A 24,888-nucleotide genomic window follows, 5' to 3' on the forward strand; every position below is an offset into this window, starting at 1 on the left:
ATTGACCCGCCTCGGCCTCCCAAAATGCCGGGATTACAGGCGTGAGCAACCATGCCTGGCCAAGAAGACAAATTTTTAAAACAGCAGTTTGGGTTCAACTTGTGCTTCTCACCTCTGCTGCTTGGAACACTCAATGCCTGCCACATCACAAGAGAATTAGCAGCCATGCTGATGCAGACAGATGCCCTCCAGAATAAAACCTAAGCAGTACAGAAGCTCTGCTGGAGATAGGAGTTGAAGATATCAGGTAGAAACTGACTAACCTCTGGCAGTGTGACTTCTCAACCATTCTTACTCAGAACCTCCAAGTTTGGTGGATTACCAGGTAGATAAAGTATCTTCTTCCAATGTTCTTTTCCCTGGGGGGCTCTGTGTGGAGCTGCAATCAGAGTTCTTGGCAGATACTATGACTTTTGTGATGGCTAGGGCCCTCTAACAAATTTATATGATCAATTAGGATCATGTAAACTAGTACAAACATATACAGGATCACAGGGAATAAAAATCAACTAGACTGGTGAGTTAAGAGATGTAACAAACTAGATAAAAAACCAATATCCAACCTTTTATACTATCTATAAAAGACATACCTAAAATATAAGGAAACAGTAAGGATGAAAGTTAACACAGAGTTTCAGACCTATCAAGAAAATACTGGCTGGGCGCCGTGGCTCACACTGCAATCCCAGCACTTCGGGAGTACCAGGCAGGAGGATCACTTTAGCTCAAGAGTTTGAGACCAGTCTGGGCAAGATGGTGAGACCTCATCTCTGCAAAAAGTACAAAAACTAGCCAGGCATGGTGCACATACCTGTAGTCCCAGTTACTCTGGAGGCTGAAGCAGGAGGATTGCTTGAGTGCAGGAGGTCAAGGCTGCAGTGAGCCATGATCATGCCAATGCACTCCAGCCTGGGTGACAGAGCAAGACCCTGTCTCAAAAAAAAAAAAGAAAGAAAAGAGGGGAGGGGAGAAAGGGAGCGAAGGAGAAAGAGGGAGGAAGGAAGGAAAAGAAAAAAAGAAAAGGAAAGGAAGAAATGTATAGCTATATCAAGGTGAGGTAAGGTAGATTTAAGACAAATACGCCTTACTGAGGATAAAGATGGTCAATATGTATGGCGAAATTCGCCAAGAAGGTACAACAACTCTAAATATGTGCAAGCCTAATGAAATAGTCCCAAAATGTGTAAAACAGTATGTATTAAACGAATAAAATATACAGAGAAATTGACAAATCCACCATTGTGGTAAGTACAATTATTGATAGATCTCAGTGAATGAAAAACAAAAGTCACAAAGAATACAGAAGGTTTGAACACAACAATGAGAGTGATCTGAAAGATATATGGAGACGCATGCATCCAACAACTAAAGAATACATATTTACCCAACTCCACTTGGAATATGTAAAAAATCAATCATGATTTAGGAAATAAAGCAAGTCTTAACACACTTAAAAAGGCTCACAATCTACGGAAATAAGGGCAATATAAACCACTATAAAGCACTGTGATAAGCCCTGTCATAAAAGTGTTTACAGAATGTTTTGGTAAAGACTGAAAGATACTATCTGAAACAGAGACAATACATATAGAGTATCCAGAATATGTAAAGAACTGAGAGAAAAAAATCAAAACCAACAACCCAGCACAAAATAAGCAAACCACAAAAACAGGTTGCATTTCACTTTCCTAAGACCAGAAAAAACAATAAAATAAAATTTAAAAAGGGACAAAGACAGAAAAAACAGAGTTTTAAAAGAAAAGAAGACAAGACAGAAAGAAAGAGGGAAAGGGAAAGTATATGAGCAAATAGGAATTCTCATAGTAACTTACTACAGTGTATCTAGTACAATCACTTCGGAAAGCAACTGGAAAGCATGGTAAAGGTGATGATGGACATACTCAGCCTAGCAATTCCTTCTAAAAGTATTTATCACAGAGCAACTTTTACCCATGTATAAAGAGACAGGTCGACAGATGTATACTGCAACACCATTTATAATAGTAAAAAATTAGGAACAACATTAATTGTTCTTTGATAGAAGTATTGATGAATTAAGAATATTTATTCCTACAACTAGCTGTACTGAATAAGAGCAGATGGATCTAACACACTACATTGTATGCAGATGAAAGAAAGTGCAGATGCAAACGTCACTATGTAAAACTTTAAACCCATGTTGAAACAATATTAAATAATACCTGTAAAAAAAAAAACAAAGAAAATACAATGTAAATTCATGACAGGGGTTATCATGAGAAGGAAAGTAGGAAGAGACTAGGAAAAATTATAAAGAGGACAGTAAATCTCTAATTTTTTTCACTTTATAAATAAAAATAAAAATATATAACAAATGTGTCAGCACTGACCCTTTTGGATAATGAATATAGCAATCCTTGAAGTATTGTTCTCTGTATTCTACCTTTGGAACCTTTAGAAAAAAAATTTCTTTTTAAACTGATGTCTTTCTTTTTTTTTTTAAGTATATAAGGATGTCTGCTTCTAGGTTAAAGGGAGTAGTTGTTGCAAGTCCAAGAACCCACTGAAATCAACTAGTAAAACAGAATGAAATACAGCCAATATCTGTTTAAAGATATCAGAAAGCTGCTGAAGCAGGAAGACTGGAGATGCTAAGATTCTATAATATCTTTCACATACAAGGTCTGAAGACTCATTAAAAAACCACTAGACATGTCAAAAGACTGCATCATATAATTGAGAACAAAAAGAAAAAGGGATCAGATATGGACCTACAGGTAATCCAGATATAGCTGTTAGCAGATATGAACTTAAAGATAACTATGGCTAATATTTTTTAAAAATAGTTTTAAAATGGAAAAAAAATGCATGAAAAGATGGGCTATTTCACATAAAAATGAAAAATCAAAAAGAAATTCTAGAATTGAAACTATATTATCAGAAATTAAGAACTTATTAGGCTGTTTCATCAGTTAATTTTAAAAAGCAGAGAAAGGCTTACTAGAAAATAGATTGCTAGAAAATAAGTAACTAGAAAACATTCAAACTGAAGTACACAGGAAAAAAGGAGTAAAAAATACAGGAGGACAAAATACATAAGAAATGTATGGGACACAAAACAGTTATATGTAACTAGAATCCCAGAGAAGGAAAAAAATAGGACACAAGCAATATCTGAAGACACATGCCCCTTGTGGGTCCATCACAGTAAAAATGTATATTAACAAAGGAAAAGCAAAAGGCTTCAAAGCAACAAAACAAAACAAGGCACATTATCTTTAAAAAACATTTTTTTTTTTAAGATCAAAAGCTGGCCTCTCAACAGAAATGAATGGAAGTTGGAAGACAACTGCTTCAAAGTACTAAGAGAATAAAACTGCCAATCTAGAATTCTACAACCAATAAAAACAGCTTTCAAAATGATACAACTAAAAAACAATTAAAAATTACGCAAAGGATTTGAATAGACATTTTTCCAAGGAAGATACATAAATGTCCAATAAGCACATGAAAAGATGCTCAACATCATTAGCCATCAGAGAAATGCAAACTAAAACCACAAGTACCAGTTTATACCCATCACGATGGCTACAATAAAAAAGACAGGGCCGGGGGCGGTGGCTCATGCCTGTGATCCCAGCACTTTGGGAGGCCGAGGTGGGTGGATCAAGAGGTCAGGAGATCGACACCATCCTGGCTGACACAGTGAAACCCCGTCTCTACTAAAAATACAAAAAAATTAGCCAGGCGTGGTGGTGGGTGCCTGTAATCCCAGCTACTCGGGAGGCTGCAGCAGGAGAATGGCGTGTGAGCCTGGGAGGTGGAACTTGCAGTGGGCTGAGATCCCACCACTGCACTCCAGTCTGGGCGAAAGAGTAAGACTCTGTCTTACACACGAAAAACAAACAAACAAAAAGACAGACAATAACAAGTGTTGACTGGGATGTGCAAAACCTAGAATGCTGACACATGGCTGGCAGAATGCAAAAATGGTGCAGTCACTTTGGCAGTCTGGCATTTCTCAAAATGTTAAACTTAAGAGTTACCATGTCATCTAGCAATTCTTAAGTACACTTTTATATACTTAGCAGCAAATATGCAGAAAATAAAATTTGAGAAGAAATGTAATAATGCTTTAGAAAATCAAATACCTACTAATAAATATAACAAAAAATGTAGAAGACTTATTCTGAAAACTATCAGCCATTAAGGAGCGAATTAATGAAAACCAAATGAAATATAAACATGTTCATAGATTGTAAGACTTGACACTGTAAGGATTTCAATTCTCCCTAAATAGATCCATACATCCAGTGGGAAAAAAACCCCTAAATTCCAGTAGGTTTTTTGTTTTCTTAAGTGAACACTGACACTTGATTTCATTTGGATATTCTGAAAAAGGGCAAGAACAGTCAGCTGGTTCTGCAAAAAAAAAAGGTACAGAACTACACTACCAGATATCAAATTATAGTAATTAAAACAGTGTAGAATTAAGCAAGGATATACAAATAATCAAATGGAACAAAATAGAGAATTCAGAAACAGTTTCACATATATATGGTTACTCAACTCATGCTAAAGGCAACTCTGTCATACAGTGAGGAAAGGATGGTTTTTGCAATAAATTGTACTGGGACAACTAAATATCCATCTGGAAAATAACAAATTCTGACCCCTACACCTCAAACCAAACACAAAAATAAACACCAAATGGGTAACAGGTCTAAAACATGAAAGGTTAAAAAAAAAAAAAAGAGTTCTTACAGAAGAAAGCATAGAAGAATAGCTTCATGGCCTTATGGTAAGTAAAGATTTCTTAAACGTGACACAAAAGGCACTAGTCATAAAGGAAAGGGAAAAAAAGGTAAATGGGAAACCATTAAAATATTATTGATTTTTTAAAACATTAAGAAAGTGTAGGCCTGGTGTGGCGGCTCATGACTGTACTCCTAGTGCTTTGGGAAGCCACGGCAGGAAGATCACTGAAGGCCCAGAGTTCCTGATGATTCTGGGCAAAACATCATCTCTACAAAAAATAAAAGAATGGTACCTGCCTGTAGTCCAAACTACTCAAGAGGTGAAGATGAGAGGATCATGTGAGCCCAAAAGTTTGAGTTACAGTGACCTATGATCACACCACTGCACTCTAGCCTGGGCATCAGAGCAAGACCCTGTCTCTAAAATAAAATTTTAAAAAAGAAAGTGAAAAGGCATGGTTTTACAGTTAATATTTATAATGCATATCATGGACAAAACACTCATCTGATTATATAGAATGCATATTAATAATAAAAAAGCAGGCAGCCCATTAGAAGAAAACAAAATGAAGTGAATAAACGAGTCACAGAAGAAGATATATATCTAAATGGCCAATAAAAATACGAAAAAGTGAGCACCTTCATTAGACATCATGGAAACTTAAGATTAAAGTAAATTACTATTGCTCACCTACGAGAATGACTAAAATGAAAAGGACAACACCCAGTATTGCTCAAGACTGGAGCAGCTAGAACTCTTACACACTGCCAGCAGAGTGTAAACTAGTAGAACTACTTTAGAAAACTTCTGTCAACTACTAACCAAATGTATAACTTTATGACTCAGCAATTGCACTCCTATTTAACCAAGTGTTCATGTATACTATCGAGAATATTCAAAATTACAGCCTTCATAATAGTACCAAAGTAGAAAGCAATCCAAATGTCCATTTACAATAGAAAAAAGTAAATACATAAATTGTATTCTATTGACACAATAGGTTATACATCAATGAAAATGTACAAGATATATTTACCTATATCTACATGCAACAACATTGATAAATTTCACAAATGTAATATTGTGCAAAAGAACACACACTGTTCATATAAATTCAACAACAGATATAATTAATCTACAGTGTTACAAGTCAGGATAACGACTTTCCTTGGGGCAGGGGGAAACAATTGGAGACAGGATAAACAGTGCCTCTCGGGTGGTACTCTGGGATATGCTGACTACACGGTCTTGTTCTTTGTGCAAAAATTCACTGAACCACACTCTTAGGATTTCTGAATTTTTCTTAATCTTATACTTTAATACAGTTTACTTTTTAAAAACTGTTTTAGATAAGGAAGGACAACATAAGGTTTCACCAGAAGTAAAGTGAAGCAGCTCTTCAAGTGTATGATACTGTCACTCCTCTACCACCCACAAGATTGTGTAGTGTTCCAATGATGAAGTGTGATTTTTATTTTGCTAGTTCACACCTGTAATTCAAAACTCTTATTTGCTACTACCTCCTCCAATAAATAGTCCCTAAACCACTCCCATCAGAAGTTAGTGGTTTCTTCTATAAACTTCTCCCAGTATCTGAGATTATTTCTATTTGCCACATATTTAGAGCTCCTGTGTAGGCTCTATCTTTTTAGTGAGTTTCCAGGACCTAACACAGTCTCTTGGGATTATCTGAATCTGGACAAATAAATGACATCTCTTTTCTTCTGCAAATATACACTTCTTCTCCCTTTCATGAAGAAACATGAAACTTTTAACTCAGAATCAAATTCTAAAATCAATAAAATTAAGATACTCTTTTAGTTTGTGACAAATTGTTTGTGTCTAATTTAACCTGAAAAATAAACTTTCCAATTATTTCTTTTACGTCTTTTCTCCTCTTTGCTGAAATTACCTGAGACAGAAATTCAGATAGTCCTTGTCCCATTTGGCAGCTAGGCAAGAAGCTGACACAGCAGCTAAGTGCAACGTAAGAACAGGCTCACATTCTAGTTGCTTAGCGGCAGTATCCATCTTTTTGACAAGGTCATTTCCTCAACTCATAAAGTTCCATTACACAGTCACCTACACATTCCTAAGCTACTCTTTCCCTCTAAAAATGTAAATCCCTTCCATAGGTAGGTCCAGTTTAGCTATGTCCAATTTAAACATGACTATCTACAGAATAATGAGGGCTCAAGAATTTTATGTGTCCTCCAGTTCTCTGCTTGTACGTTATTCCCCAATAAACCCTATTTTATATTTATACTGCATATATTCATGAAGCAGGTCCCTATGCCTCCTCTATACTTCCTAATCCTCAGATTGTGAAGGGAAGATAATTTGCAGCCTTGCTTGGAATCATTCCTTTGGAATAATAGCATGGATAGTTTACCAATCTTTCCTATTGTAACAACCTTCATAACGAATCATACTGCATGGGCCTTATGTCTTTGTTGAACAATCTTCATGAGTTGAAACCAGGGCCTCCTCTTTAATTCAGTCTATGGGCAACCTTCATCACTCCCACCAACTTCCTTACAGGCTGCTCAGTTGAGTTTTATCTCCAATTATATCTATATTCCAGTGAATTGCTACTCAGATTTTGCAGAACACATCTTCAGTTTTGTTCTGTTCCTGGTAAACTTTCTGAAACCACCTGTTCTTGAAACTTTTCCTGATATGCAACTTTCCCAGAGACAGCATCTCTCCAGTAGTTCCTTTATAATATGCTATGAAATGATTTTTCTTTCTTTCTTCTGAACTAAGGAGTTGGTAAACTTTTTCTAAAAGTGCCAGAGAGTAAAGATTTTAAGCTTATGGACCATATAGTTTCTGGGGCAACTACTCAATTCTGTTGTGATAATGCAAAAGCAGCCACAGACAATTTGTAAATGAATGAGCATAACTGTGCTCTAATGAAACTTTATTTACAATAACAGCCCACGGGCCATAGTTTGTTAAGCCAACATTAGACACTTAAAACTTCTGGCCTCTTCATATGCCAGCATCATTATAATTACCTTGAGAATCTGTAATTTACCCACACTGGTACCATAAAATAACTTCAATATATTTTATCAATTAAAACTGAGGTACATACATAAATTTATAAATATTTGCAATAAGTATAAAAAAATTCTCATTATATATTGGTTAACTAGAAAATTTAACTGACTAGAACATTCACTGATAATTATAGTTAACTTAGCTACCTAATTATAAAAATAGATAACTTAAAAATAATCAATATAAAAAGACTAAGTCAAATATATAATCAAATACACAGAAGACTAAGTATCTTACGAAAAATCTATACAACGGACAGTAATGGTGGGGACTGTGGTGATTTTACTCTTGAGTATCTATGTTTTCTGTGACATATATCTATAATAAGGAAGTCTCTTTAAAGCAGATAATGAAAAGACACAATTTTATGATTGTTAGAATTTTTCATTTAATCTGTAACTAAAAATATTTAGACTTAAAATTAAGTTTAAGAAAAACCCAACCATTCTGTCCTATGTTCTTTTCTTAAAAGAATATTTATATCAATTAAATAAATTAAAATTTTCATTTACCTGTCGGTTCCTTTCATCCATTATGCGTGTGATTTGTATTTTCTTCCGCCCCATTTTCAGTCACCTTTCCTTATTTACTTATATTCCAAATATTTAATTCAAAAGCTAATTTTCTTCAATACCCTAATGCATCGTACACAGCTTCTATTATTTCAGCTTCTAGTCCAAGGGGTACAGCTGAAATTTTCTACAAGATCTAAAAGAAAACACAAATTAGAAGATTTAAAATCTGTGAGTTTACAAATCATGTGTTATACAAATTTCAAATTTGCTTTTACACTGCACACAGCATTATTAGTTGAAATTTCTAGTTATACAAAATTAGTAAATAAGTTGAAGTCTTGTTAACTTTACCCCTAAAATATCTCTTGAATCTCTTTGTGTCTCTAGTTCTGGTTAAACTAATGCAATAATAATGTTTGAGGTTTTCTCAATGTATATAATAATAGCAACAAGAGCCAAGCCTTACTGAAATTCTTCTATGTACTAGGCATTTTCCTAAGTATGGACACGTCTTAACTCATTCAATCCTAACAGCAATCTGTAATTATTACCTCCATTTTATAAATAGAGACACTGAGACACAGAAAAATTAAGCAATATGCCCAAGGTCACATAGTAAGGGGCACAGCTTGGTGTTATAAACTCAGGGAGTCTGGTTCCAGCACTTCTGTTCTTAACAACACAGAATATCCTTAAAAACTTCTGATGACCTCCATACCAAACAATGAACTAATCTGGATAGCCCCAATCTGTCTTTTCAAATTCTTGCAAATTGCCCTAGCCTCCAACCAAATTACTATTTGTCAATTCACAAAGCCACTATATACTTTCATAAAAACATGCATTTAAATGAAACATTCCTTTGGCCATTTAATGAACACCTCCTTATCAGTCAAGGTTCAGTTTGCACACCACTTTCCAGATGAAGTGAAAATCTATTTCCTTTGGTAGAATAAACCACAGCAACTTTGTGTGTGTGTATAAATTCCAAGTCTGCTTTCCTTTAAGACTGTGAATCCTTCAAGACTTAAAAAATCTTTCAAGTGTTTTTTATTTCACTTACGATGTGTAGCAGGATGACTGGAAATGATATAGTTTGTCATGTTCTGAATGATGGCTGTGTCATTTTAAAAAGCTAGTGCTTTCAGACTTACATAATAAAAATATGAGGAGATGGGGGAATGAATGCTATAATACACCAGTCATAATAATACATTCCCATGGGAATTTTATGCAAGTATTTTTAATACTGTACATGTGTATCTATAAAACTTCAATTGTACTGTGCAAATCCAGTGTGTGATTAAATCTGGCTTTTGCTCAATCAAAAGCTATGAGCCTTTCATTACTTTTCATTTCCAGCACTAACAAAAGCACAGCATTTCTTATTTATCTTCCCTCATTATTTTATTTCTTCATTCATACAAATATTAGTTGATCATCTATTAACAACTGACTGATAACCTATTGTTCACCTACTTCTAATCAATGTACTTCCAAACACTGAACTATGCACAGAGGATAATGTGGCCAGAAAAAAAAAAAAAAAAAAGGAAATGATTCCTAATCTAGCAGAGTCTAGTAGAAGAAAAAGACATTAATCAAAGCACAATCAAATGAGTTTGCATAATTTGAAACTAGAAAGTTCATTTATCTGAATTAAATTTATGGTTCAGGAAAGGCTTCCCTGAGGATGTGCCTCATACTCAAATCCGAGTATGAGGGTATACATATTAGGCAGAGAGAACAGCATGTGCAAAAGCCCCATGACAAAAGGGAACAGGAAACATTAGAGGAACTGAAAGATGGCTAGTCACTGGTGGGACCCAAACAACAGGCAGCTGTGTTGTAGAATATTTCTTTTAAAAGATCACATTGTATCCAATTCCCAATATAAAAACTTGTACTGTAGTAGGCAGGAGAAATATCAATACATTTTACTGCAGAGATAGTATTGCTAAGGCATGCAAGATATTTTAATGGCTGTAAGATGGATACATTGTACTACCTTATATCACCTAAAAAATTCTGAATTCTAGAACATATTTGGGCATTTTTTGCTTTTGACAATGGTGGAGTAGTTTGCTTCAAACCAACCTTCCTTTGAGAACAACTAGAAAAGAAAAACACAAGAGAATCTGTTTTATATCACTAGAGAACTTTCAAAACTAGAGAATCTGCAGGGCGGAGATCTGGAAGAAATAGGTGGTAACAGTCTCTGGACTCATCTGTCTGTAGATTCCAAAACCATTGCCCGAGAGACTGAGAAAGTTAATAGAGTTTTCAAGAGACCTGGGGGTGGACATACAAAACTTAGATTTAGGGCCTGCCAAGGAGGAATAGCCCTAGTAAACACATCAGGCATATGGACAGACTCCAAAGAACTATACTCTAGGCATAAAGGTAAACCAGAAACAGACTAGCCCACACAGGAAGAAAAGCACAGCTTTAAATCATCTCAATCCCTAATTAGATTAAGGCACTCTGGGCTAACTACTCTTATCAGCCTACCTGTATACCAGTAGCAAAAGTAATTCTCAGCAGAAAGATAGCATCATCTAGAAATTCATATTTTTTTTCACATTTCATATAAATGTCTAGAAATCAAAATATAACCAGTCAAAACCCAAATGAAACCAAGATTTTAAAAATGGCAATAGAAACAAATTCACAGTAGATCCAGATAATGGTGTTATCAGAAAAAAGTTAAATATTCAAGGAATTAAAAAGTAAAATTAAGAATTTTAATAAACAAAAAGTGGAAAACATGAAGCAAAACATACAATTTTGAAAAAGAAGTGATGGATGGTTTTAATAATACTTTAGACACAGCTGAAGAAAGAATCAACCCAGAAGATAGGAAAGAAGAAAACACCTAGACTGAAGCACAAAAAGAGAATGAGAAATATAGACAAGACTGAGAAATTACAGCACATGGAAAACGGATACAAAATACATGTAACTGGAGTCTCAGAGGGGAGGAGAAAACATATAAGCAAGAAAAAAATACCTGAAGACATAATAGCTAGGAACTTTCAAAACTGACCAATGAGACATCAAGCCACAGATTCAAGAAGCTCTATCAATCCTCAAGCAAAATAAATACAAAGAAAACCACACTTAGGCACATCAAAGGGGAGAGGGGAAGAAGGAAAGAAAGAGGGGAGGGAGAACAGAGGGACAGGGGCAAGAGTGGGGGAGAGAGAAGGAGGTCCCCCATCCCCATAGTTTTTTTTTTTTTTTTTTTTTTTTTTTTTTTTTTAGACAGAGACTCGCTCTGTCACCCAGGCTGGAGTGCAGTGGCGTGATCTTGGCTCACTGCAACGTTTGCTTCCCAGGTTCAAGCAATTCTCCTATCTCAGTCTCCCAAGTTGCTGGGACTACAGGCGCCTGTCACCACGCCCGGCTAATTTTTTGTATTGTTAGTAGAGACAGGGTTTCTCAGAGTTAGCCAGTGTGGGATACGATGAGGTTTCTCTTCAAATAACACGTTCAGTCTTTTATTCTTTAATTCATAGTACCCCCCCGAAGCCTTTTCCCCTTTTTCTCCTTTTTGCCTTTGTGAGATGCCCAGGCATGCCACAGTAGCAGGCATTATCAGTACCAGCTCACATTCCTTTCCTGATTTGGAAAGAGGACTTTCAAGGTCATTACAGACAACCCTTCCCCTTTCCCCTCCACTTTCTTTTACGTGCCCATCTTACCTAAAAAAAATCAAATGTTTAGCCAACCGGGATTAGTTCAGATTGTACAACCCCACCCCAGCCAATGGGGAAAGGGTACGGGGGCAGGTCTTGCGTCAGGAATAAAGGCTCTCATGCCCCTTTGTTCAGGTGTGCTCTCATGGCGACTGGCCAAGGAAGCCCCCCTCTGCGCAGAAATAAAATTGCTTTGCTAAGAACCCTTTGTTAGAGTGTTCAATTTCCTTAGGATTCTGAGTGTTATTCCTAAAACCAGGATAGTCTCAATCTCCTGACCTCATGATCCACCCACCTCAGCCTCCCAAAGTGCTGGGATTACAGGCGTGAGCCACCGCGTCCGGCCAGACGGAGAGATCTTACAAGCAGTCAGAAAAAATTTAAAAGATTAACTTTAAGAGGCAACAATAAGAGTTATAACTGGCTGACTTTCCCAAATAATAAAAGCCAGAAGACAATGAAATGATGTCTTCAAAGTGCTGGTGGGGAAATGCCAAACTAAAATTTTGTATCTGACAGAAAAAAAAAAATCCTTCTGAAATGAAGGCAAAATAGAGAGGCAACTTTAAGGCAAACAGTTTGTTGTCAGGAAATAATGAAGAGACTTTTTCAAGTAGAAAGAAAAAAGAACCCTAAATGCAGCTTGGATATGCACAAAAAATGAAGTGCAATGAACAGGGGTGAGGCAAGGTTAAGTGAATAATTCCAAAGGAATACTGACTAAAAAATAATACTTTGTGGGACTTCAAATGTTACAATACATAACAGTAATAGTACATAATAGGGGAGGATAGCAAAATGAAACAAAAGTGTTCTAAAATCCTTTCATTGATTAGGAAGTGGAAAAAACACTCATTTACTTTAGACTTCAATAAGTCAAGGACGCATGTGGTAATCTATGGAGTAACCATGGCAAGAACAGTAAAAGTACAAATAGTTAAGAGGAGGGGAAAAAATGGATTAATAAATAACCCAAAAGAAGGCAAGAAAGGAAAGACAAATAGCAAACAGGGAGATGACAGATTAAATCCAAATATGTAAGTAATGACATTAAATATGATTAAACTAAACCTCCAATTTTTAAAAGAAGATAATAGAAGTCGATTAAAAAAAAAACCCTAATTATATGATGATTACAGAGGACACATCTTAAATATGGGGATACAGAAAAAAAGTAAAAGCATAGTGAAAGACACACCATGTAAAACACAAACCAAAAGAAAGTTGTGTGGCTATCATAGTAAACTTGAATGCAGGAGGTAGACACTAGATACATATACATGGATTGCATGGATAGATATAGGATACTTCAAAACAATAAAAGTTCAATTCACCAGGAAGACGTATCGATTCTAAATTTGAGTGTACTTAACAACACTTACAGTTAGGAATCTGCTCCTGAAAATCAGATACTCTGCGTGAAAACCATAACCAGAAATTTATTTCCCATTATTTCAAGTAGGGAAAAATTATAATATGTTACACATCAACCATACTCCCCAATCATTTCTCTTTTAAAATTCAACACACAAAAAAATGCCCATTTATAGTAAATTACCATGGCTAAGGGATGTAAAATGCTTACTACATGACTTCATATGCAGTTACTTTCTCACGGCTTTTTTCCCTTCTCCGCAATTTAACACTTCCTCAACTTTTTTGTGCATTCTACAAATCTAAGCAAAAATAAGGGCTAAATACGAAAGGCGATTAGAAAAATGTTCAGGACAAACACACACGGAAGACAACGACTCAAAGGCCTCTAATATTATAATGTCTTGCTTATTGCCAGCAACATCAGAGATGCACATTCCCTTTACATGCTTCAAAATGCCTGAACATGATTCTAATATTCTACAAACTATACTTGGAATATAATTTGTGACTTTTCCCATACACCAGTTTGTTAGACTACTGAGTTTTGCAATGTAAAAATATACTTTTCCTAAATAAACTTCAGCTAAGAAACAGGGTATGCCTATATATAAAGCCAACACCAAAAAAACTAAGTCAAGCCTACAATTATAGCAAGTCAATTTTTTTTTTTTTTTTTTTTTGAGATAGAGTCTCGCTCTGTCACCCAGGCTGGAGTACAGTGGCGTGATATCGGCTCACTGCAACCTCTACCTCCTAGGTTCAAGTGATTCTCCTGCCACAGCCTCCCGAGTAGCTGGGACCACAGGGACCCACCATCAAGTTCAGCTAATTTTTGTATTTTTAGTAGAGGCAGGGTTTCACCATGTTGGCCAGGCTGGTCTCCAACTCCCACTTTTTCACTGGCCCTAACCCACTTCATGTTCCTTACTATCCTCCTTAACCAGTTTAATTTTCACACCCTCACCTCCTTTTGGCTCCAAAACCTTGCCTCCATTTTGTTGCAAAACCTGACCCCTGAAGACCAGCTTCCATGTAGCTAAATATGGTTAGATGAAAAAAAATAGCATGCTAATCAAGCCAATTAATCTCACTTTAAGTTCATGAAGGTCATGAACCTTAAACCTCAAATATTCCCTTCATACTACAATCTTCCATTTCCAGAAACTTTCCATTTCCCAATTCCTTGTTGATTATTTTATGCCATATTCTCTCTGCTTACATCTCCAATATTCATCAGTCATCTTCACTCTCAGATGACTTTGCTTGTCTTGATCCTGAGAGAAATTTAAAATGTACAAAATAATAAGCAAACCTATATTTGCAGAATTTCAGAAGTTTCAATTTTATAAAGATGTTAATTCTCCCCAAATTAATGTACAGACTAAATGCAAACCCTATCAACATATCAGCAAGCTCTCTCTTGTTGTATGTGGAAACTGATAAGCTGATTCTAAAATTCATTTGGAAATACAGAGGTGAAAGAATAGCCAAGACAATCTTGAATGATAAAGCTAAAAGACACACATACCATATAAAGCCATAAAAATTAAGATGCTGTGATTTTCCCCCAAAGAAAAACTCAAAGCTAGCAGAAAGCAGGAAATAATTTGAGAGCAGAGATAAATGAAATAGAGAACAGAAAAACAACAGAAAAAAAAATCAACAAAGCCAAAAGTTGACTCTTCAAAATGATTAACAAAATTGACAAACCTTTAGCTAGACTGACTAGGAAGAAAAAGAGAAGACTCAAATTACTAAAATCAGAAATGAAAGTGGGGGTGTTACAACTTACTCTATAGAAATAAATGAGACTGTAAGAGGGTACTATAAACAGCTATATACCAACAGCTGGGATAACCTAGATAAAATGGACAAATTCCTAGAAACACAAAAGGTTTCTAGAACTACCAAGACTGAATTGCAAAGAAATAGAAAAAGAGTTGACTAGAGCAATAACTAGTAAGGAGATTGAATTGGTAATTAAAAACCTCCTGACAAAGAAAAGCTCTAGACCCAATGGCTTCATTGATGAATTCTACCAAACAATTAAAGAACTAACACGAATCCTCCTCAAACTCTTCCAAAAAACTGAAGAGGGAGGAACATTTTCTAAATCATTCTATGAGGTCAACGTTGCCCTAATACCAAAACCAAAGATACAACAAGAAAACTATAGACCAATATACCCTATGAATAGACACAAAACCCTCAATAAAATACTAGCAAACTGAATTCTACCGAATACTAAAAGGATTATAATGGTGATCAAGTAGGATTTCTTCCTGCAACGCAAGGATGTTTCAACATACTAAAATCAATGTGACACACCAACCACATAAGAGAATAAAGGGGGAAAAAAACCATGATCATCTGAATTAGTACTGAAAAAGGATTTGACAAAATACAACACTCTTTTATGATAAGAACACTCAACCAAACTAGGAAAAGAAGGAAACTACTTCATCATAATAAATACTATATATAAAACTTCCACAGCTAACATCATATTCAATGATCAAAGACTGAAAGCCTTTCCTCTAAGCAGGGATGAGATATGGAAGACCACTTTCACCACTTCTATTCAACACTGTAATGGAAGTTCCAGTTAGAGCAATTAGACAAGAAAAAGAAATAAAGGCATCCAAATTAGAAAAAAAGAAGTCAAATATCTCTGTTTTAAGATGACATGATCTCTTTTGTCCCCTAGAATCCTTTCATGAGCAAGCATGATCTTACATGTAGAAAACTCTAAAGAGTCCACAAAAGAAATGGTAGAACTAATAAATTTAGTAAAGTAGCAAAATACAAAATCAACATACAAACCAGCTGCAGTTCTATATATTAAAAATGAACAATATGAAATAAGAAAATTCAATTTACAATGGAAACAAAGAGAATACAGATGCTACTTGATTTATGATGGGGTTAAATCCCTATAAACCCACCATAAACTGAAAATATCCTAAGTCAAAAATGCATTTAATACACCTAACCTACCAAACATCACAGTTTAGCCTATCCTATCTTAAACGTGCTCAGAACACTTACATTAGTCTAGTTGAGCAAAACCATCTAATACAAAGCTATTTTATAATAAAGCGTTGACCACCTCATGTAATTAATACTGTAATGAAGTACAGTTTCTGCTGAATGCATATTGTTTTCACAACAGTGTAAAGTCGAAAAATCATAAATCAAACCACTCTAAGTCGGGTATCGTCTGAACTTAGAAAATGAAACAAGGGGGTGAAGGTGAAAAGCTTGCACGCTAAAAACTAAAAAACACTTGACAAAAAAATAAAGACATAAACAAATGGAAAGATGTCTTATATTCATAGATTGCAAGATCATGTTATTAAGATATCAATACTGCCCAAAGGGATCTACAAACTCAATGCAATCTCTATTAAATCCCAATGATATTTTTGCAGAAACAGAAAAGGTCACCCTAAAACTCATATGAAATCTCAAGGGACTCCAAAGAGCCAAAATAATCTTGAAAAAGAACAAAGTTGAAGGACTCACACTTCCTGGTTTCAAAATTTACTATAATGCTACAGTAATCAAAACAGTGTTGTCCTGGCATAAAGACAGACAAAAAGACCAGTGGAATAGAATAGAGAACCGAGAAATAAGCCCTCATATATGGTCAAATGATTTTCAAAAAGGATGCTAAGACCATTCAATGGGGGACAGTCTTTTCAACAAACGGTGCTGGTTAAATGGGGTAACTACCTGGAAAAGAATAAAGTTGGATGTTTATCTAACACCACATACAAAAATGAAATCAAAATGGATCAAAGATTTAAACCCAACTGCTAAAACTATAAACTCTTAGAAAGAAAACATACAGCAAAAGTTTCAAGATGTTGGATTTGGCAATAATTTCTCAGTCACAACACCAAAAGCACAATCAGTAACAACAAAATAAACAAACTAGATTTTATCAAAATTAAAACTTCTGTGCATCAACAGAGAAAAACAGCAACCCCAAATGAAAGATAATAATTGCAGATCATGGCCGGGCGCAGTGGCTCATGCCTGTAATCCCAGCAATTTGGGAGGTCGAGGTGGGTGGATCACCTGAGGTCAGGAGTTCAAGGCCAGCCTAACCAACATAGTGAAACTCCATCTCTATTACATACAAAAAATTAGCCGGGTTGGTGGTGCATGCCTGTAATCCCAGCTACTTGGGAGGCTGAGGCAGTAATCCCAGCTACTTGAGAGGCCTGAACCCAGGAAGCAGAGGTTGCAGTGAGCCAAGATCGCACCACTGCACTCCAGCCTGGGCAACAAGAGCAAAACTCTGTCTCAATTAAAAAAAAAAAAAAAAATGCAGACCATATATTTGATACAAGATTAATATCCAGAATATATTTTAAAACTCAAAAGCAACAAAAACATAACCCAATTCAAAAATGGGCAAAGGACTTGAATAGACATTTCACCGAAGACAAACCAATGTTCAATAAGCATATGAAAAGATGCTCAACATCACTAATCATTAGGAAATGCAAGTCAAAACCACAATGAGATGCCATTTCACATCCATTTGAATAGCTATTGAGAAACAAAACAGCAAGCACTAGCATGGGTGTGGAAAACTGGAACACTTGTGCACTGTTCTTGGGAAAGTAAAATAGTACAGCTGCTATGGAAAACAGTATGGCGTTTGCTCAGAAAAATAAATATAGAATTTCCAGCTAATCCAAGAATTCCACTTTTAGATAAAAAATCAAAAAAACTTAAAGCAGAACTCAGATATCTGTACAACAATGATCATAGAAACATTATTCACAATAGTCAAAAGGTGGAAGCAACCTGAATGTCCATCTGTGGGAGAATAAACAAAATGTGGTACATACATATAATGGAGTATTAATCAGCATTAAAAAAGAAGGAAATCCTGTCACATGCTACAATAGAGATGAACCCTGAAGACATTAGGTAAGGGAAATAAATCAATCACGAAAGGACCAATCTGCTAATGAGTCCATTGGTATGAAGCACCTAAAGTAGTCAAATTCACAGAGACATAAAGTAGAACGGTAGTCAGTTGCTGGGGTTTCAGGGAGGGTCAAGAGTAGGGTGTCACTGTGTAATGAGTACAGAGTTTCAGTTTGAGAAGATGAAAACATCCTAAAGAAGGATGGTGGTGATGGCTGTACAGCAATGTGTATTTATTTAATACCACTAACCTATATACTTTAAAAGAGTTAAAGTGGTAAATTCTATGTTAAGTATGTTTTACAAATTTCAAACAATTTCAAAAAATTTACATACAATTTCAAAATATTCAAATACTGAAAAAAATGCATATATCTTCCAAATAATTCCAAGAGTCAGATTTTATTAATTCAAGCTAACCACTAACTTTTTAAATCATGCATGTAGTGATTTTTCCATATGGTAAAGCTGAAGGAGTTTTACTCAAAATGGCGACATTTAAAACCTACCTTTAGAAAACACAGATGGGCATTTCTCACATAAACTAATATTATCTTTTCCTAGGAGGGAAAAAAAAGAATCTCTCTAATTAAATCACAAGTCCTATATCTGTTATTCAGGCAACAGGCATGCAGGAAAAAATTACTTTAAACTGAATACTCGGGTAACTGAAAAAAATCTGTCATGTTTTTAAAAAATCAGGAACCAGATTTTTAAAAACATTCCCAATATGGGCTCTACTGTCTTAATTTAAAAGGTATCATAGAATCTAGCACTCATATTCAGACCAATTTAGTACTAATACTGATCACAAATGTTCACAGTCTTTTAAACTCAATTTTGTTTACTGTTTTAAAGAACCTTGTTGCTTAAGTAAATAAATATTTTAAGTGCATAGACTTTAAACAGGGGGTAAACTTTACTTTTTAAACTGAGTCCTTATTAACGTCAATCATTGAGTTCATCAGAACACCCAATTTTGATGACCCTGGCCAATCAACTACACATTAAAAATTTTTTAAACTAGCAAATGATTTTTTGAATAAAAATGATTATGTACAAGCAACAACTGAACTCTTTCAAGAAATAAACAGGCATCTCTATCAAAAGAAAATCTTTAAGGATCCACTACTTTTTTAAGAGTGGAACTTAAGGATTTAATTTTGGACATATTAAACTTGAGATGGTCATGGACAAGTGAAAATGTCAAACAGGAAACTAGGCATAAAACTCATACATCAGGGCTAAAAATAAGCATTGGGAGTCTTGGGCATATCGACAACATTAAAGGGACAAAATGTAAAATGAAAACAGCAAACTCAGCCCCAAGGAACAGAAACACTTACTACTGTTGCAAATGAAGGGCCCCCAAATCATCCTGCAGATGTAAAGTTTTTAAACAATTTGGGCAACATTTAAAAACTTAGTATTTCAAAAAGAAATGAATTTCAGCTCCCCCTGAAAAATCCATTCTACTTTCAAGAATTTAGTCTAAGAAAAAAAAATTATGAAAATTAAGAAAAAATTTTATAAAAATTAAGAAAAAAATATACAAATAAAGATGTTCACCCCAACACAATCAAAAGAGTGAATATATGGCAGGGGAATAATATAAAAGCCTACAAAGATGGCCTGTCCATACAGTGCTGTAGTCATTAAAAAGGCTAAACACTGTACAATAAATGTTCACAATGTATTGTTGTGGGTAGAAAAAATGTAATTCTAGTTTTGTTTTTAAATATTCTGTAGATAGATGTTGGTGAGGTTGGCCGGGTGCAGTCGCTCACGCCTGTAATCCCAGAGCTTTGGGAGGCCAAGAAGGGCAGATTACCTGAGGTCCAGAGTTCAAGACCAGCCTGGCCAACATGGTGAAACCCCGTTTCTACTAAAAATAGAAACATCTGCCAGCCGTGGTGGCAGGCACCTGCAATCCCAGCTACTCGGGAGGCTGAGGCATGAGAATCACTTGAACCTGGAGGCGGAGGTTGCAGTGGACTGAGATCACAACACTGCACTTCAGCCTGGGGGACAGAGCAAGACTCTGTCTCCAAAAAAAACAAAACAAACAAACAAAAAAAAGGTGTTTGTGAGATTACAGAGAAAGGGGAATATTTACACATTGTTCGTGAGAATATAAATTAGTTTAGCCACTGTGGAGAGCAGTTTGGAGATTTCTCAAAGAACTTAAGACAGAACTACCATTTGACCCAGCAATTCCATTACTGGGTATATACCCAAAGGAAGATGAACTAATCTACCAAAAAGACACATGTACGTTTTATCGTAATACTATTCACGAGAACAAAGACATAAAATTAACCTAGATGTCCATCAACAGTGGAATGGGTAAAGAAAATGTGATGCATATACACCATGGAACACTACACAGTCATAAAAAGAACAAAATCGTGTCCTTTGCAGCAACATAGATGCAGCTGGAAGTCATCATCCTAAGCGAATTAACACAGGAACAGAAAACCAAATACCACATGTTCTCACTTATAAGTGAGAGCTAAACACTGAGTGTATATAGACACAAAGTTGAGAACAAACACTGCAGACTACTAGAGGGAGGAGCGCAAGAGCGGGGTAAAGATTAAACGACTATCACCTACTGTGCTTACTATTTGGGTGACATGAATATTCACACACAAAACCCTGGTGACACACAATTTACTCATGTAACAAACATACACACGTACTCCTGAACCAAAAATAAAAGTCAAAGAAACAAATTCTGTAGATATTGTGTTCACAGATAAAAGACTAGCAGCATATACTCAAGTTATTTAAAGTAATAACTTAAGGGCAATTTAAAAAATTATTTTCATTTTTCCTAAAATATATACCATTGTTGTGGTAAGAAAAAAAGTTACTACAAAACAAGAACTAATGGATGCTTTGAAAATTAAGAAGAAAAAATCCTGAATGCCAGAAAACAATCAAGGATGAACTTTAGACATTACTGAAATGTTGCTTCTACTTTACTATCTTGTGCAATTTCCAGTTACTCTTTCTTCACAACCTGACTGAGAAGGTTTATTGCAAGCCAAGTGAGAAAACCTGGATCCCAGCCCCAAACCTGTCACTAAACTAGTTGTATAACCTTTGGTACCTGACAATTTCTAAGTAAAAGTGACTTTTTATAACAGGAAAATCAAATTATATGCATTATATGTACCACATGAGGTCAGAATAAAATACCATACATTTGTAAATATTTTGAGGAAAGGGATCCGAAAGACAGTATTACTACAATACTAACACATACATTTTCTTTTTTTTTTTTTTTTTTAATTGAGACGGAGTCTCGCTCTGTCGCCCAGGCTGGAGTGCAGTGGCCGGATCTCAGCTCACTGCAAGCTCCGCCTCCCGGGTTTACGCCATTCTCCTGCCTCAGCCTCCCGAGTAGCTGGGACTACAGGCGCCCGCCACCTCGCCCGGCTAGTTTTTTGTATTTTTAGTAGAGACGGGGTTTCACCGTGTTAGCCATGATGGTCTCGATCTCCTGACCTCGTGATCCGCCCGTCTCAGCCTCCCAAAGTGCTGGGATTACAGGCTTGAGCCACCGCGCCCGGCCAACACATACATTTTCAATCATGGTATAGAACACATTAACATTTATGATCTGAAAACAAAATGAGTAATCAGTTGGCTGAATGGAGAAATAAAGGTTTTCTAGGGCCCTGCTGCACAGTTAACAACAGCAATGCACTTTACACATAACTTTTTAAATTCTTACAACCTCTTTATAAGACAGGCATTATTATTATTCCCATTTTAAATCTGAAAAATAACTGAAGCCTAGGCAGTAAATATCACCCCGCCAAGGTCACAGATGCTAAGTACTGAAGCCAAGACAACTCAGGTCTGTGTTACTCCAGAAGAGCACTCCAACCACTGTATTCTGCTGCCTTCATGGTGGGTGAGAAGCTAAAGCCCTGCATCGGTTTTCAGAGCAGCTAGTCTCAGGCGCAATGCACCAGCCTTGCCCAGGAACCATAGATCCAGGGCTCTCCCAGGGTAAGTAGTCTGGCTGCCACTTGCCCAGCCCTACCACAGAAATCCTCATCTCACTGCTGCCAAAGAAGCACTGACTACAAACCCCAGCGACATAAAGAAACCCACCACTGCTCTCACAGCCTGGTTCTTTTCCTCCTTCCCCCTTCCATCCTCAACAGCCATGCCAGAGGTGTTATAATCTTTCAAGCTCCAAGTGCTGCCACCTCCTGTTTGCTCATACTTTGGAATGTAGATCCAGTATACCTATCCTTTCACAATTTAACTTTCACACATGCCTTAAAATATAAGCTTGTCTTTAGCCAGTATACACATATTTGCAACCATTTAGAAAAATTTTTTATTTTACTTTTTAACTTACAAGTGTTAACTTTGTATTTTAAAAATAATTTCAAACTTACTGAAAAGTTATAAGAACAGTATAGAGAATGCCTGCCTATTACCCTAGATTCACCAATTTTTAACATTTTTTCATTAACTTTCATTCTCTCTCTTCTCACTCTCATGGGTATGTTTATGTGTATATGTATTACACATCGATATAAAAATATATAAATAAATGTATTATTCTGAACCACTTGTGGGTAAGTTGCATATATCACGCTCTTTTACACCTCAATATTTAAAGTGTAAATTTCCTGAGAAGAATATTCTCTAATATAAAGATAACCACAGCACAGTCATCAAATTCAATAAATATAACATTGCTGCAATACTTTAAAGTGCAGGCCATAATTGCAATTTTGTCACTTATCCCAATAATGTTCTTTAGGGCATTTTTTACCCTCTTCAGTAACAGGATCGACTCAGGATCATATATTACATTTAGTTGTCAATCACTTTAGTCTCCTGTAATCTAGAGCAGTTTCTTGGCCTTTCTCTTTTGTGACACTGATATTTTCAAGAATATAAGCACAAAATATTCCTCAGTTTAGGACTGTTCCAGCCAAAATACTACACAAGTGATTCTCGATCCTTCTTAGGGTAACATATCCAGAGGCATTTGGTACCTATCTGCCTTTCACTGATACTTACTTTGATCACTTGATTAAGGTGTCGTCAGCTTTCTCTGCTATATAAAACCTCTTTCCCTCTTGCAAATAATCAGCAATCTGTGAGAAGACATGTTAAAACCATAAAAAGATCTTACTCCGCATCAAGCTGTCCCCTTGGAGTTAGAACTGTTGGATGATTTTTGCCTGAACCAATCAATACCATGACAATTACAAAATAATTTTTCAATTCTACTACTCCTTCCACATTGATTAACTGTAAAGACAAGTCCTTTCCTCTCTTCCATTTTATTTAAATATTTACCCATTTATTATACATATAAATTTAAGTATTCCTCTTTTATTTAATGGCTATAACCTATTGCTCTCCTCACCTATTTTGACATTCAAATGATCCCTGATTTGGCCAGTGAAATTTCCCTCAAGCTGGGTCCTGTGGGGTTTTTTTTTTTTTTTTTTTTTTTTTTTTTTTTTTTTTAAAAAAAAGCATTTCCTTACTTTCTGGTCCAACAAGATGTTCCAGACTGATCTGGTACCTTCCTGAGTCATCCCTATAATCAGCCATTTATCCAAGTGTTTCTGGTTCCCTTCACTGGGAAATATTTAGAAATCAAGATCTGGGTGGTGCCACTGCGGCTTGGCCATTTCTGCGAAATATATAAATATACTATGAATACGTCTTCATATTGACACCTCCAATTCTCACAAGATTCTTTTCTCTGCCTTTCCATTTCTATATTCCAGAACTTCCCTTCTCCCATCATTAAGAACCCTAGCTTGTACCAACATCAGTGCATTTGTTCATTTCCTTAATCCAAAGTTTCTTTGGTTATTTTATTTTATTTATGTATTTATGTATGTATTTATTTATTTATTTATTTATTTTTTGAGACAGGTTCTCACTCTGTTCCCTAGGCTGGAGTGCAGTGGAGCGATCTTGGCTCACTGCAACCTCCACCTCCTGGGTTCAAGCAATTCTCCGCCTCAGCCTCCCGATTTGCTGGGACCACAGTCGCATGCTACCATGCCCAGCAAATTTTTTTTATTTTTAGTAGAGATGAGGTTTCATCACGCTGACCAGGCTGGTCTCAAACTCCTAAGCTCAAGTGATCCACCCGCCTCAACCTCCCACAGTGCTTAGATTATAGGTGTGAGCCACGTGTCCGGCCTGGAGTTTCTTAAAGGTGACACTATTGACATTTTGGACCAGATATAATTCTTGATTTGGTGGGGAGGTGTTTGGAGGTCCTGTGTATTGTGCAATGTTTAGTAACATAACCTCACCACTATCCACTAGATGACAGACAGTAGCACCTCCCTCTAAGTCATGACCAATCCAGAATATCTCCAGACATTGCCAAATGTCCCCAAGGGGTGAAAACGGCCCCGGTTGAGAAACACTGCCTACAACACCTATACAATTGTTTCAGAATTGTCTCATTTATATCATTACAAAAACAACAACAAAAATCACTAAAAAAGAGCTCCAGATTTGTTTGCAGTTTTTTCCCTATA

General features: G+C 35.9%; 1 protein-coding gene across 18 annotated transcripts in view; it reads right to left on the reverse strand.

Moving 5' to 3' along the window:
• MEF2A (myocyte enhancer factor 2A) overlaps nucleotides 1–24,888 on the reverse strand; it is a 162,458-nt gene that overhangs the window by 82,431 nt on the left and 55,139 nt on the right. For 17 of the 18 annotated variants that reach the window (XM_030930110.1, XM_030930109.1, XM_030930094.1 and 14 more), the window contains one exon: nucleotides 8,316–8,511. In XM_030930110.1, coding sequence (XP_030785970.1) covers nucleotides 8,316–8,369 — 54 coding nt within the window. In that variant the 5' untranslated portion in view covers nucleotides 8,370–8,511. Of the gene's footprint in view, nucleotides 1–8,315; nucleotides 8,512–23,395; nucleotides 24,215–24,888 lie in introns of those variants that run through there. The other variant, XM_030930096.1, reaches the window with a different exon arrangement.

The sequence above is a fragment of the Rhinopithecus roxellana genome, chromosome 5, assembly GCF_007565055.1.
Source record: "Rhinopithecus roxellana isolate Shanxi Qingling chromosome 5, ASM756505v1, whole genome shotgun sequence".
NCBI lineage: Eukaryota > Metazoa > Chordata > Mammalia > Primates > Cercopithecidae > Rhinopithecus > Rhinopithecus roxellana.